Source organism: Caretta caretta, chromosome 9 (assembly GCF_965140235.1).
Source record: "Caretta caretta isolate rCarCar2 chromosome 9, rCarCar1.hap1, whole genome shotgun sequence".
NCBI classification, from domain to species: domain Eukaryota; kingdom Metazoa; phylum Chordata; order Testudines; family Cheloniidae; genus Caretta; species Caretta caretta.
In genome coordinates, this window is record NC_134214.1 from 83,369,925 (window position 1) to 83,384,714 (window position 14,790).

A 14,790-nucleotide genomic window follows, 5' to 3' on the forward strand; every position below is an offset into this window, starting at 1 on the left:
GTGGCACCTTAGAGACTAAGCAATTTATTTGAGCATGAGCTTTCGTGAGCTACAGCTCACTTCATGAAGTGAGCTGTAGTAGCTCACGAAAGCTCATGCTCAAATAAATTGGTTAGTCTCTAAGGTGCCACAAGTACTCCTTTTCTTTTTGCAAAGACAGACTAACACGGCTGTTACTCTGAAACCGGTAACAAGAGTGATTTTCTTCTCCTCAAAATCACTACTGCGTATAACCTATGTCAACAGTGACCAATGTCTGTCCAGTATTAAGTACTTACAACATTTAAATATGTTTACTTCCAAAAATGTCAGTTAAGTGGTAAAGCCAATTATAATGTGATGGATTTTGCATCTGTGAATTCATATTTCATCTACAGTTGGGATTCTGATAAGATGGAATGACTAAGAGAAATATAACTATTTCTTTAAGGGGCTGAAAATTAACTGATTTCAAAGTTAACACTTTTGGTTAAGACAAGCACACAGGGGGACAGAGGAGATGCAAACGAGGGCTGAAAAATCTATTGTGGCAGGAACGCACCTTCCAATAAATATATGAAAAAGAAAGGCAAAGTAAATAAAATAAAACCCCTCGAATAAATTTAAACAAGACCAGTGGACATTAGAATGCATGACTTTAAAATATACAATTGTGATTTCATAAAAGGCAATGATGACCCCATCAGAGAGAACATTTATGTAAATAACTCTGAAGTGTACCTGGTATGATAAGCTAGCCATAGCCAGAGTGAAAGGAGAGAGAGGGAAAGCGAAAAAGACCCTGAGGTTATGTCTCCAAAATGTTCCCTGATCTAAAGGATAGCAGACAAAAATTGAAAGTATTCTCATTTCATTGTAAGTAAAACCATAGTGAGGCTACCTAGTTAAGGTTTTCAGTTTCAAACTGGACTTTATGCACACAGTTATTGATTTTTCTCTCTAGTTTTTATGAATCTTTTTTTATGAGACCATTACTTTCAGACAGTTGTTTCAGAACTTTCACATAGATAACCCTGAAGAGACACTACACCCAGAAGAAAAGATGTCTGGAGCCTTACCCCAATTCAGAAGTCCCCCATCAAAAGGCCAGAGACTACTTAGTACTCTCCTATAAAATGTGTCAAGGCTGTGGTCTGATAGTTGTACGCATGAAAAATGACTCAAAAACATGGAACAGACAAATTGAAAGGGCTGAAGTAGACAATGTATACAATTAAATATATTTTACTCATTTACTGATAAGCAGTCATAGCAGAAGTGAACAAATCTGCCTTATACTAAGTACTTAACACATCATACAGTATACAAACAGTAGTCCAAAATACACTGTAAAAAAATCAAACCATCCTATAACATTAAAAGTATGTTTTTACTACTATATTTTTATAAAACAATTTAAGTTATGTCCTTTGTGGTAGTTAATGTTGAAAACTCATTAACAGTTTTCAACCGGGGCGGCAGTTATGTGGTAGCTCAAAATATTGGGCTAAAACTGAACATTTTTGTAAATGATTTCAAATGTCTATGCTAATTAAGCAATTTCAAGTCAGTCCTTGCTTACATCTGTTACTAGGACAATTTAAATTACCATATATACTCGTTCATAAGCTGAATTTTTTTAGTAAAAAAAAAAAGGAAGCATCAGAGAAGGGGGTCGGCTTATGAACGGGTATAGATAGGAAGAGGTGGGACACAGCCCCTCCACACAACAGAGGGAGCAAGGAGAGGCAGCACAGCCAGCAGAACCAGAAGGGAAGAGGCGGGGCCAGAATCTCTCGGCTTCTGGCCATGCTGCTCTCCCCACAGCCTCCAAAGCAGCTGCAGCTCCTGGGCCCCGCTGCTTGGCCCCGCCCACCAGAGCGGGCTGTGGCCGCACCACCCAGCGGAACACGCTGCAGCCGTGCCACCCAGCCCAGCCCACTGGAACATGCTGAGGCTGTGCCACCCGGTCTGGCCCGCCAGAGCTGGGCCAGCCAGGCCAGAGACATCCGCCCCTGGCCCTCCCCAAATAAGGTGGGAGAGGATGGGATGGGGAGAGTGTGGGGGGCTTGTGGTGGGGGGTCCCCTTACCCCCAGCTTCTCCCCACAAAATAATTTCCCCACCAGTTGCTGTCCCGGCCCATCAGGGTAAGCAGCTAGCGCACTGGGACACTTTGTTTACTTAGGTTTACATCCGTGCCTGCGGACACTCGAGGTAAACAAACCATCTCGGCCCGCCAGCAGCTTATCCTGATGGCCCAGGAGCCAAAGTTTGCTGACCCCTGAATTATAGGGTTGGCTTATGAATGGGTCATAAAAATTGTCCATTTTTACCTATCCATCGGGGGGTGGGGGGGAGGTGTCAGCTTATAAACCAAGCGGCTTATGATCGAGTATATACGGTAAGTTTAGTGTGGTAGCAACCTGAAAATTCAAACTATGAATGTCCTCAAAAATAGCAGACTATCAAAGTACTCATTTTTTAAAAAAGACAACGCAGGCATCGTGTCCCATATTACTGTATTATATCCTGAGGTGCTATTCTTAGATTTCATTAACTCATTACTTGATTAATATCTTATTTTGGTAAGAATTGACTTTATAATCACAGGCGTTTAATCAAAGGATACCCAGCAAACTTTAGGACATTTGGGGACATGCAAGAAATGCCCTCGGAGTATACTGAGTAAGGAAAGCAAATATCACAAAAGACTCTCTAGAGACACTAACTGCTCATAAAAAGGGAAATGGAGAACAGGTGGACAAAAGTTCACTAAAAGAATCTGTACTCTGTTCAAGGAAGATTAAACAATTTAGTTTTATTCAAATGGCATCCAAACTATCTGACAATAGCATGGGTTTTCCTGAAGGCTGCACTGTTGCACTAAAAGGCTAAATATTTTTCTTTTCAAATAACCAAGCTGAGAAGTTGATAACTAGGAAGACTTCTTAGGACAAGCTTGAGAATAGAAAAAATAGGTACTGGAGAACAAGTAAAGGAATGTTAAGCATACAGAGAACTTTGATAGGTAAAAATACCATATGGCAGTGTTTCTCAACCTGGGGGTTGTGACCCCACAAGGGCTGGTGGAGGGATTTGGGGGGGGGGTGTCACAAGCAGGGCTGGTGTTAGGGGGTAGGAATCAGGGCAATTGCCTGGGGCCCCACGCCACAGGAGACCCTGCAAAGCTAATTTACATGTTTCAGCCCCATGCTGGGCTGAAGCCCTGAGCTGTGAGAAGTTGAAGCTGAAGCCCCAAGCTTAAAGTGTGTGTGGGGGGGGGGGGGGCGAGGAGGAGGAGACCATTTTTGTTTTTTAAATGTCCAAAGGAGGTCACCGGCACGAAAAGGTTAAGAAACACTGCTATATGGTAATGCTAGATTCCCCCAACAAAAGCATAATCAAAGCAAAAGTTTAGCATGAAAACACAAACAGGAACAGACAGGCAATAGTCATTTTCATGTAAAACAGTTTTAGATATACAGAAGCAAGGATTACATTCAATAACAGATAAATACTTCACTGCTTTAATACAAAAATGGCTTTTATTATTTTCTGTTTTTTCCTCTGAACTGTTTACAACAAACTCTCTATGATGCTGCATCATTACCTCATTTTGAACGAAGGCCTCCCTATGACGTTGCCAAATATCTTTGTCATGGACTAGCGACAGCCAAATAGGTCCGGCAAAGGTTCCCAGGTTAGTGTTTCCTCACATTAAAGTCTAAAGGTTGGTCTGTATTTCATTTATGCCTGCAACAAGGACACACCAGTGCTTAAGATATCAGTTGTCTTGGTTTGCTCTATTTTCACTCCAGAGTTTTGCACAATTTTCATTCCTGCTCAGTTTTCTTGGTAGCCCTATGTTTCTGTTAAATGTGCAACTGCTGATAGTAAACAAGCAATAAAAACTGTTTAGGCAGCGGCACCTTTGGTCTAGATAATATTTATTTCACAGTCTTATCCAGACTCAAGTCTCTTCACTTCACCTTGAGCTTGGATAATATAAACTGACCACCACAATTCCTCCCTCCCTCCCATGCTCCCCTCCCTAGCCCCAATCTATTTAAGTCTTTAATATAGTACACATTTGCACTGAGCTTAATTTCATCCTAAAACCACACATACTCCTACCTCTGAAGAGTTTCATTTTTCAATCAATGCTTCAAAAATTAGCGTTTCAGCAAAAAACAAAAAAATTAATGGTAACTAAGGCAACTCAGATACTATTTTGAAGACTTCTTCCTATTCAGAGTTTCTGAAGATGTTCCCCAAACAAGATTAAGTTTATCCTATCACATTCTTTCTGGAGACTGTTACTGTTAAATTCATTTAGGTATATGTCTGAACTGATCTTGTTCTCCTGTCCTCATCCAGTGCTCCAGCACTGCCTGTTTCCACAAAGGTGGCAACCAATTCATAGTCCACAAAATAAATATATGACCCCTTTCTCTCAGCTGCGCATTCCTGAGTTTTAGTTATCATTTCACTAATACATATATGACTAAAGTTTGCTTTCGGAGTACAAAAATCAACATTTGAGGACTTGTAATTCTTCTCAATATTCAGCCTGTTAAAAGGAAAGGGGGAAGCTAAATGGACTTAGAAACAAATTCTGGATGTAGAAGTTATGTTCTTATACTTAGTGTGCCTTTATCCATCTGAATTGCCTTGGTGATATTGTGCAATTCTTTCATACATACCCTCAGCTACAGCCATTCTTCCAGACTTCTACTTTCTCTTCACTTCTTTCAAGTAGAGAAGCACCTCTTTTCTGTTAAACTGGGTGCAGGCTGTACTAAATACATTCACAATTCCATCTGATGAATGGACCTGCTTTGCTGATGAATGATATTTCAGACAAAATGGAATTGGGGCAATACAATTCTACTTCACTTTCAATAGACAGGCAGTTGTGATAAAAAAAATTGCCACTGAAAAGAAACCTGACTTACGGAAATAAGGGATGAAGGTGAGATTAAAATTTCCATGGCTTCTGCAACTAAGGAAGGCTGGCGATTCCTTCAGAAGACAGACAAGTCTATGGAGTTTCTGCTAGAGAAAAGTTAGTTGTGGGTTTTGGCCCAAGAGTCATCTGTCAGTTTGTTTTGCAATGTTTTGCAGTCAGCATCAACACCACCAAGGGTAAACTTCTTTCCACAACTATGGGACAGTAGAAAAACAGTCTAATAATTAAGTCTTAAGTTCCCTTCAAAGGTGATTTATGAGTACTTGATAGTCTGATAGCCTCCTAAATTCCTTCAAAGAAGATAAAAATGACTGTGATGGGATCCCTGGGGTGCAGCCTGGGACTATAAGACTGCTGTGCCCCCTAAACTCTCTTCAACCTGGGCTGTCTCTCATAATGCCTTGCTAGTAACCAACAGCAAACCCCTCCGGGCGCTGTGATCACTCAGCACAAACACATGTGGAGCCCCACAGCCAGCTAGATTGCATGAATGCTCCCAGACCAACTTATGAATCACACAGAGAAAAGCACCAGAGCCAAACCCCCAGCTCCCAGCACTGTACCTCAGAAATATACTGTCTTGCACTGCTCAAGATGAGCAATGCAAATTTATTAATTGGTTCATCAATGGAAAGTGGATCTACACCAGCCTCTGCAAAACCTGAGCAGATTTGCCACACATTTCATACAAACTCACTGGTAAAGATAAACAGTAAAGAAAATGTATTGACTACAAGAGATAGATTTTAAGTGATAGGCAAAAAGTCAGAGTTAGTTACCAAAAGAAAAGAAAATGTAAGCATGCAGTCTAAACTCTCAACCCTATTAGACTGGGCAACATCTAGATTAAGCAATTTTTCTCACCCCACAGTTCATAGTACAGAGATTTCACCCTTGAAATCTGGGGCAGTCCCCTCAGTTGGAGTCTTCAGTCTTCTGAACGTCCTTGTTGCTTGCAGTACAGGTGGGTGAAGGAGAAAGGCCAAGCATGAGCCCCCTGTGTTCGGTTTTATACCCTTAGTCCACATGCTTGGAAAACACAAGTCCAGGCATGTCTGGGTGGGCATTGTTGAGTCTCCAGGCAAGGTTGAGCAATTCCCCTGGTGTGGCCTCGTGCAGGTAAGTCATTGCATTGTAGCTCCCTTGCTGGACAATGGCTGGTGATGGGTTGACACCCCACCTGGGTGTTGGCTACTTTCCTTTCTGTTGCCTCTGGGGAGCTAATATCTGACTGATTCCCCAATTTACAGCATGATTTAGTGACAACCATACAACACAATTCTCATAACTTCATATGCATTAATGATATATGTACACATCTACCCCAATATAACGCTGTCCTCGGGAGCCAAAAAAATCTTACTGTGTTATAGGTGAAACCGCGTTATATCAGACTTGCTTTGATACACCAGAGCGCGCAGCCCCACCCCCCTGGAGCACTGCTTTACCACGTTATATCCGAATTTGTGTTATATCAGGGTAGAGGTGTATATGGATAGAGAAATTACTTTCAGCAGACCATAACCTTTCCCCCGATACTCACAAGGCCTGCTTTATATGCAAAATCACAATCATATATAAATGAGGAATATGGGAGTTACAGGACACTACCCAAGGTACAGAATGTCACGACTCCAGGTTTTCTTTGAACTTGGGAAGAACAAATTTTCTAAAGAATGTTTCTACCCTGTTTGTGCAGGCAGAATCATTCATATTCTGCCCTGAAATAAGTGTTCAGTGGGTTCAGGTGATCAAAGATGTTAACAAGGTAGGCTAAATATGCCACCCCTATGAATTAATTAGAGTGTCAGCAAGGGGAGTGTAGGAGGTTGGGTTCATCCCTCCCCGTCCATCTGGGAGGGAGGCTACGTCCCCTTGCTGTAGGCGTCAAGTTCAGGAGGAATTAGCACTGGCCGCTTGAGCCTCCGGCAGGACGGAACACCAAACAGTTAAGTAGCCATGCCATGCAGTCAGGGCAAAGGACTATAGGGACCCTGCTCCTAGGCAGGGAGGAATACCAAACAGTTAGGGGTTCAGCCCTCTGACTGGGCAGACAGCAAACAGTCTGATGTCCTAGCTCTGGCAGACAGCAGACCAACGCAGGCCTCTTGGCCTGAGGTGGGGAGGCTGCCACCCCAGGGGTGGAGTGGTAGCGGGACCTAGGCCCACACAATTCCATCGGGTCCCAGCCCAGGGCTGGGCGGAATGTTCTGTCACTGGTCAGCAGGGATCTGCCCGAAACATACTGACCTAGTTTCGGGTCACAGTACAACCGGATTATCACCTGGTTCCCATGGGCTACTTCCTACACTCCCACTGTGCAGTACTCGGGTCTCAAGATCATCATCAGTCTTCCCGGGGTAGACAGCTAACAGCAGCCCCTACAGCTCCTCTGAGGCTTTGGTGCTGTAGTGGTATCTGTCAGGCCACCTGCTGCTAGAGCTTGAGGAGATGTCTTGCAGCTCTGGCCCAACTGAGCTTGAAGACCCACCCATTATATTCTGGTTCCTGTCCCGCCCTTCTATTTCCAGGGGGATGGGTGTGGATGCCCTGGCTCTGCCCACCAGGGGGTGGGTGAGGGAGTTTCCCTGTCCATCTGGGAGGGAGGCCACGCCCCCTCACTACAGGGAGATTTATTATTATGGGAAATCTCCACTTTTGCTTGTAATTAAAAGAATTAAGTTAACACTTTACTTGTCACTACATCTCTTTCCCACCTGTGAGACAGGAAAAAAATAGTCTCACAACTCTTCAGTTTGAAACCACTGTTGGTAGTTACAGAGCAATGCAAAAGTTCTGAATAAATCTATGACATGACACAGACATTTTCTTATCATCAAGAGTTTAGCAGTTTATGAAACAGTGAGGCAGGGATGTATTTAGTGTGATGTTCTGGATCAGTGGACTAGTATACTACCCTTATCTGTCACCACGTTGGCACTATGCATCCAGATTATCATACACAGCTCCTACTAAATGTGGAAGACTAAACACGTTTTGAAATGTCTTGAAGAGCATTCTGCTGTTGTGCTTTACAGAAGATCAACTCTCCAACAGAACCATCAGAAACTTACCTCACAAATATTAGCTGTGTAGCACTAGAGATATCAAACAACCCTTCAGATCAGGCAGTATCTTAGGGCTTGTCTACACCACGCAGCTTTTAGCAGCAAGGCTATGTCGACACAGCCATGTCATTAAAAGTCAGCGTGTGTAAACGCTCTTTGTCAGTACTTTGTTGGCACTTTTGCCCTCAAAATACTTCCAGACTCGCGAGCGGCGTTAGCTTTGTCAGCAGGAGACAAAGCCATGTTCACACTGCCACTTACGTAAGCAAAGCTTTTGTCTTTCGCGCGCGCGGGGGGGGGGGGGGGGGCGGCTTTAAGTACCCGTGAAAGACATCTTCCAACTTCTTTTGACTCATCAAGCTGAATTGCCAGCTACAGACTTTTCCAAAGTTATAAAAGCAGTTTGTCTCATATATCATTACCCATGTGACAAACATGAGAAACCATGTTATCTGGTAGGTGTTTCTAACCCTAACAAAATTCTGAAACAATCATATACACCATATAAAACTGTGTGATCTGCAGTTTGCAGACGCACCAAATAAGTCACCTGAAGGGCACTGGTATTGACACTGCTAGTCTGAGTAATCAAGCCCTGAGGATTTTTCAAGGCTTCAAGCTTTCTCTGAAAAAAAAAAAAAAAAAAGCCTTCCTTTTATCTTTAAGTGTCAGCTGTCTGTCTCTAAATGTTACAAGAACTTTGAAGGCACCATATACTCCACAGCTAGAACTTCAGAGCACACTACATACCATGGTTTCAAATCAGTGTAAAACAATACATCGTGTTTGCCATTATATTTCTGTATTCTTTTTCCCTTTCTGAGCCATCATTAGAACTTGCTACTGCCCTATTCACAAACCAGTTCATCTTTCTGTATCACCCATCAGCCAGAACTGAGGTCCAATGACATGAAATATGGTCAGGTGAGGCTCAGCAGCACACTAAGGCCTTACTGCAGATACATCCAATATTCCAATTCAGTGACATGTTTTGTCATGGACTATGTGCATTTGCACCTGCACTTTGCCTCACAGAAAATACGCTTAATAAAGACATACTGTTTTTCCTAAGATAAATCCAGGCACAGATAGATACAGGTTTCATACTGTTTTTTCAGCAGAGAGTTAACACACACTTATTCTGCAGTAGTCTACAGTGAAAATATGCTCCTCTCCTTATTTGGGCTGCTACTGTTTCTATCCTTTGTTTTTCTTCCTTTTTTACCCTTCTTTCTCTGTTTCTCTCCTGCTTCCTTGTCTTTTTGTATCTCCTCTACTTTTTCCTCTGTCTTTCCTTTCCTGCAGCAACTTCTATTCTCTGTACCCCTCCTGTGAGCTTCACTCCCGTCCCTTTCCATCTGTTAAAATGATCAGCAGTGCAACAGCTAGTGTTCGCATTAAAATGTTTTTGTTACCATTCCACTGAGATTAACAGGGGATACGGGAGTTCACTGTTTGGAACCATTGTTTTAGGTTGTTTGCAGATTCGGGAAGGCATCACTACATCTCTTTATTGTTGTTTTTCACATTTAGAAGGTTTTCTTCAAAACTAGGAGGGCCAGAAACATTTTTTTTTTTAAATGAAAGCTGGTATTTTGCACAATCTGAATATCACGTAGGCTACATAAATACATCAATTGGGCTGGAACTGGCCCATTGCCCATATGTTTGATGCCTGTTCTAAACAGAAAGAAAATAAGTAAAGTCATTCGATGCCCAGCTCTGATCCACTTATTAACTCCCCTTCTCAGCCTGAACTACCTGCTTTTCATAATCCATAGCCCAAATATATTTCATCTTGAACAACTTGCAGCCTTTGTTCTACAGGTGAGTAAGGCTGTGTATGAGGCATGAGGCTGTAGGGCACCATGGGAAGTAAGCAGGTAATATGATTAAAAAGTTGGGCTTAAGCTGACTTGAACCAGGGGAAGAGGTGGAGAGGAGAGCTGGAGTATGAGGGTAGCCCTTGATGTAATAATGCCTTGGCACAGAAACTGTGCCACAGATGACTCTTCCTTTAATCATCCCTGCTTAACCCCATTCTCTCCCACAAGGACCATTCTCTCTCCCCGACTCCTGCATCTCTGCTCACCGACAGATATCACCCCACAGTCCACCCCAGCGCCTACTGCTGTCCAGCAAGCTTTTCTGGTTCATCTTTTCTGGTACAGAGCACAGCTGGCAAGTCAGGGATAGAACTGATTGGAAACACAGACAAAAATGAAATTTTATTGAAAATAAGACTTTTGGGGGGTCATGATTTTGGAACCCAGGTTGCCAGTGTTTAAAATGAAAGTAACTTAGCAGTTCTGTTGCTAATCTTGGAGGGACTAAGGTTATGACAAATAAGGAGAATAACTAACTAGAAGTTTAATGTTAAACATTCAGAAGTGGCCTACATCCAAGATATTACCAGAACAGATGTGAAGTTTGAGTGGACTATGCGGAACTCAAAGAAATATGAAGACAGAGAAAACTTTGAAAGGGAGTTATTTTAAAATGTTTCTTCTGCAGTTAGAAGAGACTTCATACAACATCTTTGTAGAAAATTCACCTGTCATCTGCTGAGTAAAGGGGCCTTTTTCAATGCAGCCTTAATGATGCTATAGATGAATAATGCATAGTTCAATAGAACTAACAACTTTGCTTTAGCTTTTAAGTTAACACATTCAATATTTGTCTTGTACAGAGAATATGTTGACAGATTTGCCCTAACATCTTGGTGGGAAACCTGATCTCATTTTTCTTTCTTAAGGTAACCTGCATCCGTTCACTCTGAATGAGTGATGTTGCAGCATGACATGATACATGTTGTGTAATGCAGCAATAATGTAATTTGAAAGAAGCCAGTAGTAGATATTTTGTACTCAAACTTTTTGTAAATATTTCTACATACATTCCAAAGTTATCAATCTTTCACGCCATACTACCAGCACAGAACAATTCCCTAATTTCTTCCTCTAGGAAAGTAACTTCAAGTTTGTGACCCTCTCCCATACCAAATCACCCCCCCCCCCCCCCGCCCAAACCAGTGTGTTACCATTACTCATGAAGGTAACCCTTTAAGACAGTGATTCTCAACCAGTCATCCGGGACCCCCTAGGAGGCCGCAAGCAAGCTTCTGGGGGTCCGCCAAGCAGGGCCAGCATTAGACTCACTGGGGCCCAGGGCGCAAAGCTGAAGCCCCACCGCATGGGTCTGAAGCCCAGAGCCCTGAACCCCGTCACTGGGGGTTGAAGCAGAAGCCTGAGCAGCGTAGTTTCATGGGGGCCCCAAGCAACTGCCCTGTTTGCCCCCTAATGCTGGCCCTGGCTTTTATATGCAGAAAAACAGTTGTTGTGGCACAGGTGGGCCGTGGAGTTTTTACAGCATGTTGAGGGGGCCTCAGAAACAAAAAAGTTGAGAACCCCTGCTTTAAGAGGTAATTTGTTCTAGTGACTACACTGCTTCTGTTTTATATTCTCACACTGAACTTTTCAACCCAGTGTTTCCCATACTTTGGAGATCATGACCCAAAGGGTCATGGAGGGTGTCTGAGGGGAGGAGTGGGAGGTCTGAAGAGATCGCTTCTTCTGTAAAATAATCAATTAAATTAAAATAAAAAATGTATATACAACAGACCCTGTGATGGTTTATCTGTTTAAGGTCACCCTATTTTATGTTAGGGACAGCTTGTTTTTGTAGTTTCTCCTCCCGGATTTGATCAGCCTGTTTTATGTTAACTTTATTAATATTTTTGTTTACACTGCTAGAGGCCTTTAGGCACAGCTAACTAAGAAATTAAAAGGCTTTCAGGGCCGGGAACATATAAGGGGAAAAAATTACCATTCCTATCAGTATTGGCAGAAACCCTACTGGGAGTTTATGGTAAATTACAAACAACTACACAAACAAGGGAAAGCAAAAGGAAAAAATCAGCCCCCTCTTTTGTTTTGACTGAAAAATAATACAAACAAATAGAAATGTAATCAAACCCAAACTTCACTAAAAGGATGCTGTACTGTTAATGTGCTACCAACTGCAAAGATGCCATAAAGAGTTTAGAGCCACAAAGGAAAAAAATCCATGTAAACAACTATGATTGCTTAAGAATCTTTACTGAGGATCATAATACAAGTTCATGTGATGCTACTTTTCCTTCAATTTTTGTTTTGATTTTGTGAACAAGGCTAGACAATGTCCATGAAGGTTAACTGACAATCGTTTATTATTCATATCACATCTTAAGCATTCAGAGTGCTGTGCAGTTGATGGACCATGCTCCTTGGTCACCTTCCCCTGAAATGTCTGTATGTTGGAAGGCACACAAAACTAATTATGTATTAATGGTAAAACATAGCACCTGTTCGTCAGCACTGAAGCTGATTTGTGGCCTGGCATAGCATAATTTACTGTATGCAGCAAAGAAATGAATTTAACACAGCAGACAAGAGTAGGTCCTAGAAAGCAAAGAACTGCAAGAAGCCGCCCCTGCTGGGAGGGAGGAGAGAACGTTTCCAGTCTGCAAGCTAGAGAAAAGTCTGCCTATAGACTAAGATGCTTAGGGTGAACACCTTGTATGAAGATCAGCTTTCCTGCTGTCGCAGACACTGATTGTGATGTAAAAATAGATCCTTTACTGTGGAGGGCCAATAGGGGAGAAGGAACTTTCACTGTGGATAAACACGTTGGAGGAGGAGGAGGAGGAGGGGAGAGGCGGCAGCACCGCTATGGTACCAAGACATTCGCTGACGCAAAAACTCCATCCAGGGCTGGGGGTCAGGAGAGGGCACCGCCCCTCAACCTGGTCCGCCAAGCCAGGTCCCGCTCCGGCTCTCTCCAGGCAAGGCAGAATGGAAACGAAGCATCAACGCCCCCAACCTTAAGAAAGCGGGCTTCGGAGCGGGGCCCCCTCCGCCCCGCGGCGGGACTGGCCGAGGAAACAGGCCGTGCGCCTGCCCCGGCCGAACCGGGGGCGCAACACTACCCCCGAGCACACCGGCGAGGGGAATATAAGCGCCCACTGGCCACTCTCCCTCAGCCCGGCCGGGTTAAGCCCCGCGCGCACAGACAGCAGCCAGACCGCACTTAACCTCCGTCCCGCCGGTCCCCTCCCCCTGCCCGGCCTCTCGCCCGCGATCCCTTACTCTGCCCCGCGGCCTTCTCTGCCGATGCCTTCCCCAGCCTCCCCTCCATCCTCCTGCGGTACCGGGCCGCAGCGGGGAGCGGCGCTGCCGCCTCTACTCCCTGGGTGGGAAGAAAGTGATTACAGTATCCCCAGCCGCCCCTCCGCAGCGGAGGCTCGTCAGACCCTAGCGGGAGAGTGTTTCGGTCCGTACCTCATGGGCTCCGCGGTCATGTCGCCGCTGCTCGGTACCCCCGGCCAGGCCGGAACCGAGCTCAGGCGCTGAAGGGACACAAAGCCGTTAGTGCCGCCATCGCCAGCACCACCGCCATCTTGTCGGACGGAAGATGAGGGAGACGACCGGCCTCCTGCCGCCTTCCTCCCTCGCCGTCTCCCATTGGCTGCCTGCCACCCCCATCGATTTTCTAATTGGCCCGCTCGGACTGGGCCTGTTGCTAAGGTCGTTTACGCCATCTTTCTAGCTGTGATTGGCTGTATGAATGGTTACGTCATCCTCGAGGGCTTGACGTCAGACATGGAATGGTATGACGTTACCCATGAAAGGGAGAAGAAAGCTTGTTCGCTTTGTCTTCTCCGCGCCTACATTGGTCATTCGCCCAAGCAAAGAGCTAGTGGCAGCTGCCGCCACAGGCACTTAGCAAGGCAATAGTGTCTCTGTCTCTAGCTATTTTTTGTACAGGATCATCATCATACTTAAACATACTGTCACTCATGACCGAAGGAGAGAACGTCCTGTCAAAAAGCACATCAGTGTACTAATGTGTCAAACATCAATATAGATAACGCCTGTGCACTGCAGCAGTTGCAGATTTAAAAATTAAAACTCAAAATAAAAAAATGGATTGACACTTCAAGTCATTACATCACTCTGCTGGTATGTTATGTCCCTTTCCTCACACATTTTGCATAAATTAGGCCCTGATATGACCACTTACGTACATGATTAACTTTACTATTCTACAATCAATGCAACTACTCACAATAGTAAATTTAAATGAGTAGACACATAGAGAATCAGGACCTTAGATTGTCATCTATTCAGGTCACTGACTATCTCTTACTCTTTGTATAGGACCTAGCCCAGTGGATCTTCAGCACAGTTAAAGTCTCTAGGCATAATTGTAATATTAATAATTTCTTGGGAACACAAAATATTTTTGGGGACTCATTAACATGCCACAAGTTAAGTTCCCAAGAATTCCTGAATTAAATCAGTTTGAATTAATGGACTATAGAAATATGGCATCTGCAAGGGAAATCCAAATGCCACTTTACTCACCTACTCACTTACTGCAGATGTCAATTATCTGGCCTCAGTGTTAACTATGGGCATCTTTCCTGTCAATTGAGAAATCAGTGACAAAGAGCAAAATCATGGAAATAACATGAGTCAATAATATATTTACTCACAGTAATAATAACTCATGTTATTTTCATGATGTGCTATCCCAGTAGTTTGATGCCCTATCCCATTTGATGGCCTATCCCAGTAGGTATAAGTATATAAGTATGTTTATAACATTTTAAATATTCAAAGATCATAAACAGAATCCAGCAAATACCCAATACGCTGTATACAAAAGCACCCTTGCTAAAATACTTGCCCAGCATCAACTAACTTCAGCTAAGATAACACTTAAAATAGATA

The 14,790-nt window shown here is 43.5% G+C and overlaps 1 protein-coding gene across 4 annotated transcripts in view; it reads right to left on the bottom strand.

Annotated features, from left to right (window-relative positions):
- ATRX (ATRX chromatin remodeler) overlaps positions 1–13,495 on the bottom strand; it is a 139,870-nt gene extending 126,375 nt beyond the window's left edge. For 2 of the 4 annotated variants that reach the window (XM_048865447.2, XM_075132489.1), the window contains exons 1-2: positions 13,336–13,474; positions 3,591–3,733 (exon numbers count right to left, since the gene is read on the bottom strand). In XM_048865447.2, coding sequence (XP_048721404.2) covers positions 3,591–3,640 — 50 coding nt within the window. In that variant the 5' untranslated portion in view covers positions 3,641–3,733; positions 13,336–13,474. Of the gene's footprint in view, positions 1–3,590; positions 3,734–4,935; positions 5,033–13,335 lie in introns of those variants that run through there. The other 2 variants (XM_048865446.2, XM_048865450.2) reach the window with 2 other exon arrangements.
- Between the last annotated feature and the right edge of the window lie 1,295 nt (positions 13,496–14,790).